A 5,940-nucleotide genomic window follows, 5' to 3' on the forward strand; every position below is an offset into this window, starting at 1 on the left:
CTACTCCCACTTTGTAGTGTAACCGGCTATCTGGAGACTGAGACAACCAGATTACACAACTCAACTCAACATAACCTATCCAGGTAACATCAAAACCAACTAAAGAAAGAAGTTACTAGGAGCCCTTGTTAGTTTCTTATAAGGAGTTTCACACCTCATATTCACTTTCTCATGATTACTATGTGGTATTTATTCGCTAGATCTAGCTATTTCCTGGCTAACATGTTCATATGAATATATGTAGGTTCTAAATCAACATATTAACAAATAAACTCCTACCTTAACATCCGAGCGACGTCACTCAATTAATCCTCCTCATTTTAATCTGTTTAACGACCCATCACATGATAATCATTAATGTAGTTCACCAATGACTAACAACCATTGATTAAAATGCGAATAATGAACAAACCATTTTACTGCAAAATCAAATGTGTTGACAGAAAACCATCGATTTGAAAGGGAATCTAAACAAATATAACCACAACATCAAGGAGTTCAAACACCTGCATAAATCTGTATGGATATATTACACACCCTTAATATTAAATACAAGAAATTGTATATATGTATCGGATAATGAAAACTATGAAGGATATGAAATCATGTCTTTGTCATCTCGATTAAAGAAGATCACCTATCATTTTTGTTATGTGCATCCAAACCAAAGGGTACTTTCTCATGAGAATCACTCAGGTTAAAGAATGGCATGAGCGAATTTGGTGGTACATGTTGGGAACTTGAGCTTAACAAATGGAAGTAATTATTTTGTCTAGCAAGATCATGATTCTCTCCTAAATTAGGCATGATAAATGGAGGGAAAGCTGAAGGTGTGATGGCAGTAGGAGGACCCAACAATAACTGGGATGCAGATGGGAGGGTCATTGAAGAATCAGTTTGAGAGGAAACTAGTCCTTGGTTTCCAAATTGAGGTATTGAAACATTTGAACAAGGTTCCCAATTAGAATAAGGGTTGTATGGAAACAATCCTGAATTATAAGAATATTGAGGTATAGGAAAAAAGTTCAAACCTCCATTTTCGTGTTCGTATGGCTTGTTTTCGACTAGCGCTTCTTTTCCTTTCTTTCTTTGATGATCTCCATTGATGTCATCTTTCACAAATGTTGGATTTTGAGCTTTAAGAAGTTGAGAGAAAGAAATTTGAGGTGAGTTCAAATCTTGAGGAATTAAGGTTGTTGGTAGTACTGGATGGAATTGATTAAAATGATCTCCAAACAACATCGGGAGGGGTGGCAGCTGATCAATATCATCTTTGGTTGAATCAAGCAGCCAGTCTATGACCTTGCTAGGTTGGCTTAACCCTAGCTTATCTTGAAGATCATACAACTGAATAGCCGTAGGAACAGAAAGCCGAATTCTTCGGTCTCGCAATCCTTTTACTGTGCAAACCTTGCTATGTCTATCTTTACCTCCAAAAGCCTTGGATACCCTTACTATCCTTGGGTTCTTCAAACCTGCCCATTGTCTTGAAGTTGTTGTATACTTTGGTAACATGATCTGCTCATTGTTATCGCCTTCTTGCTTTGCTTGAAAGTCTTTTCTTCCTGATGTATTGTTGAACATCTTTCTTTTTGCATCATCTGGCTAAACACACAACTGTTCACAGGTTACTTATCTTCATGTCAAATTTTCTTGATTTCCAATTTTCTGAAATGGGGTTTGTTTAGGTTATACTAATTAACCTAGGCTGAATAAACACTTAAAATTTAATATGAGTTGAATATTCCTTGAAGATAGATACTAAGAAGTAAGAACAAACTAGGGTTTTGTTTTCCAGATCTAAAACATGATATATTAATATATTTTGCATATTATTATGACTAGTATGAAAGCTTGGAAGAAGAAGAAGAAGAAGTTAAATTGATATAATATCCCCATTTCATGGCTAATTATTATTACCTGCAAATCAAAACTAAATCTGTTGAATTACTTTGATTGAAAGGTATAGATCACAAAAATAAACTCACACTGAGTAAAACTGTCATGTGCTTTTGGTACTGCAGATCAGGCAGCATTCAATTGCAAAGTTTCTTGTGTAGTTAGAAGAAAAGCTCGTCTCCAAATGGAGTTGAATTGATGAAGAATTGAATCGATCTGTATGCAAGTTCTTCGGCAAGCTGTATAAAAACCTGACTTCCAATTATTGCAACAAAAGGAAGCATCTGTCTATGTCACATATATATAATTCTTGAACTTTCCAATATACTCTTATTATTTCATTTTGTAAATGTGAAGATAATATTTTTAGAATCTCACCATGTTGCACAAGAAAGTAAAGGCGAATTATGCGATCATATGGTGTGTGTCAGCCGACATGCAAGTTTCACAGGCGCATACCACACACTGAACATTCTGGTTAGTGAGAACTAGTCTAGCCTTTAGTGATCACATTTTTATATATCAATGATGTATGGATGATGTATGAATGTATGATTAAATCATTTAATGTATACCTTATAAAAACTTCAATTATACGCGGACCATTCTAGCCTGTCCGAAAAAAGAGGCTTAATGCTTTATTGAGAACCACATAATTAGGGCTAGCTTTATCTGTCAATTCTAATGTGTGCATATGTATGCTTGATACCCACACTTAATATGTACATACAATTATGCAAGAAGGTACATATATATACAGCTAGAATTTGAACACTTTTTTGTGTAATATATTCTTTAATTATTAGAATCACATTTGTGTTTTTTCTAACTTCACAGTGTTTTAACAATACTAACTTATAAGTAGTGGTTGGACCAAACAGAAAATTTATGCAAGAAAATATCAAGTGCTAAAGATAGTCAATGATATGTTTATACATATATATACAAGCTAGTGATGAGGTAACCCCCCCCCCCCCCCCTCAGAACCACAAAATAACTAGATAGTGACTAGAGCTCCATGGGTAGTCAGATCTAGCAAGTCAAGACTTGATCATGACAATCTTTAAAGGGAAAATTACGAAATTGTTGGTTGACCAAGAGGGTTTTCAATTTTGTCACTCTCCTGCGTCCTTGGAAGGACCACTGAGCTTCGGAAGAGTTTGCATGTTATGTTGATGCGTCCATGTCCCTAGAAGTTGACACGTGTCCGACACGTGTCCCACATGTTTATGGGAAGAGTCGGTGACTCTTCCGAAGCGTCGGTGGACTATTCCGAAGCGTCGGTGGACTCTTCCGAAGCGTCAGTGACTCTTTCGAAGCGTCGGTGGACTCTTCCGAAGGAGCGTGATACATGGACTCTTCAACATGATACGCCGACTCATCCCATGCTTAGTGGTCCTTCCAAGGACGCGGGAGAGTGACAAAATTGAAAACCCTCTTGGTCAACCAACATTTTCGTAATTTTCCCATCTTTAAATGCATTTCACTGACGCCAAGATCCATCTTACGCTGTCGGTGAAGATCCAAACTATCAGCAATCTTTCGGTGACATTTTGTGGGCAAAATGAGTAAGGACATCAGTGATGTTCATAACCTACACCAAAGGACACTTAAAGGACACCCACAACAATGTGAGTAAAGGACACCCGCAACAATGTTATCTATCAGTGAAATGTCTTTTGGTGATTCAACGATAATGTTCTTCGGTGATATGTTAGTAATTAATGTCCATTTGCTGCATCATATCCGTCGGCAATGTTCATTTTTTTGATCCGTTAGGTTTACCCATGGAAAGTCAACGATGGCATAAGGATGGATCCTCTTATTTATAATTTAAGGTATAAATACACTATTGCTAGAGAGACCGAGAACAAAGAAAATGAAAATCAAGAGATCTCAGAAGTATATATTAAACATTTCTAACGGATTTCAGATGGGTTTCCGTAAAAACCTATATTCCCTGATAAATACTAAAAAGACTTGAAGGAAATCTTATATGAAACGTTATCTTCAAATGTTACAATGACCGATGAAGTCCATAACAAATTACCCATACCCGAAAAGTAATGAAAAGAACGGAAGAAAATCTTATCACAAACTTGTCGGTAACTAGCATCAGATTACCAACGAGGGTCAAAAATATTAACTACTTTTTGTGTTTAAAAACTAATATTTATTATCCTATGGTCAGGTAAGTTGTGTGTTAGGACGGCGATAGTTTTGTTTTTCAGGGTTGTATTTTATCTGTCAGCAAAAGTTTGTTTTATAGTAGATGATGATGTTTTCGGTTTGGTTGTGTTTTATAATAAAACCAAAGCTGAAATGTTCGGTTTTTGGTTTTTGAAAACTGTTGGGTTTTGGTTTTTTCGGTTTTAGCAACGGTCAGGTTTGGTTTTTCGGTCCTTGGAACAAAATTACGTAAGATTTAAAAAAATACATACATATATATATATATATATATATATAGGACAAAGATCCGTTAGGAACCACCCTTTATTGCGAGAACCGCGAGAACCAGTGTGAACACAAACAGTAATACCTAAAAAAATCTAAAAAACACCCAAAAAAATTTTTTTTTATTTATTTTACTATTTTTTATATAAAAATCGCTACTTTTAGTATCCAAAAAAAAAATTTTTTTTTTTTTAAAAAAAAAAATTTTTTTTTGGCTACTAAAAGTAGCGATTTGAACATAAAAAATAGTAAAAAAATAAAAAAAAAATTAGATTTTTTTAGATGTTTTAGGTTTTTTGGGGGGTTTAGTTTTTAGCATTTTAGCTTGGGGGGGGGGGGGGGGGGGTTTAGGTTTTTGGGGGGTGGGGGAGGGGGGTTTAGGTTTTTGGGGGGTGGGGGAGGGGGGGTTTAGGTTTTTTGGGGGGGGGGGGTGGGGTGGGGGGGGGTTAGGTTTTTTTTAGGTTTTTTGAGGGTTTTAGTTTTTAGCATTTAGCTTTGGGGGGGGGGTTAGGTTTTTTTTTTGGGGGGGGGGGGGGGGGTTAGGTTTTTTTTTGGGGAGGGGGGGTGGGGGGGTTTAGGTTTTTGGGGGGTGGGGGTTAGGTTTTTTTTAGGGTTTTTTTAGCTATTTTAGCTTGTGTTCACATTGGTTCTCGCGGTTCTCGCCATAAAGGTGGTTCTCGCATGAACCTTACCCTATATATATATATATATATATATATATATATGTCGGTTAACGTACGATTGTGCTTAACGTACATTGCGTATGCAAGGCATTATCAACATACGATTTTAGTATTATTAAACACCATGCGATTTGGGTTTTACTGAACAACATGCGATTTCAACTATCATACATGCGATTTTGGTATCATTATCAACATGCCACTATGCTATTTAAGATATTTAGTGTACTATACACGATTTCACAAAAATGGTGTACATGCGAATTTGTTTTTTAAAAAAAAAAAACGTGCGATTTGCCATCGCGTACGCAATGTACGTTAAGGCATATTGTACGGTATACTTTTTCTATATATATAATCCTAGATTTAAGAATCTTTATAATTAGATGTTTACATTTATGTTAATATATTAAACCTTTTGAATTAATATTATTATTCACATAAACCAAACCTTCTTAAATTTTGTTATGTTTCTCCAAAGTTTTTATTAAGACATTTTGTTTTATATTGCTTTCAAAATCATTTATTTTTCATGTTAAATTTTGTTATTTGTTATAAGTAATGGATAAATCATTTCAAAGATAAATAAACTTGTTAATATTTTTTTATTGTGAAGACTTACATTGAAGGAAAAAAAAAGTAATTCCTAAATCAATATATAAAAAACATTAAAAAATGATTTTTTGGGTTATTTGGAAGGTTCGGTTTTCATAAAATGCAAAACCGAAACCAAACCGTATATATTTTGGTTCGGATTTTTTGTGCGGCTCGGTTAAATTGGTTTTTTCGGTTTCAGTTAGGTTTTTTGTTCACCCCTAATATAAGTACAACGGTACCATGGATCAAACCAACCACCCAACAAGCGTGACATGGTGACCCTCCCCCCTCCCTGTGGTTCTAAATA

At 35.3% G+C, this 5,940-nt stretch overlaps 1 protein-coding gene across 5 annotated transcripts; it reads right to left on the reverse strand.

The window, feature by feature from the left end:
* Positions 1–454: 454 nt before the first annotated feature.
* LOC110917118 (transcription factor TCP5) lies at positions 455–2,418 on the reverse strand. 5 transcript variants are annotated; one of them, XM_035986049.1, is made up of 3 exons: positions 2,278–2,415; positions 1,989–2,150; positions 455–1,605 (listed from the first exon to the last, which is right to left on the reverse strand). In XM_035986049.1, exons 2-3 carry the CDS (start codon positions 2,034–2,036, stop codon positions 634–636), a joined length of 1,020 nt encoding a protein of 339 aa, XP_035841942.1. In that variant the 5' UTR covers positions 2,037–2,150; positions 2,278–2,415; the 3' UTR covers positions 455–633. The 5 variants fall into 5 exon arrangements, with proteins under 5 accessions (XP_035841942.1, XP_035841943.1, XP_035841944.1 ...); XM_035986050.1 differs by having other exon boundaries at positions 1,989–2,138; positions 2,278–2,413; XM_035986051.1 differs by having other exon boundaries at positions 455–1,601; positions 1,989–2,418.
* Between the last annotated feature and the right edge of the window lie 3,522 nt (positions 2,419–5,940).

This window comes from Helianthus annuus, chromosome 16, assembly GCF_002127325.2.
Source record: "Helianthus annuus cultivar XRQ/B chromosome 16, HanXRQr2.0-SUNRISE, whole genome shotgun sequence".
Classification (NCBI taxonomy): Eukaryota; Viridiplantae; Streptophyta; class Magnoliopsida; order Asterales; family Asteraceae; genus Helianthus; species Helianthus annuus.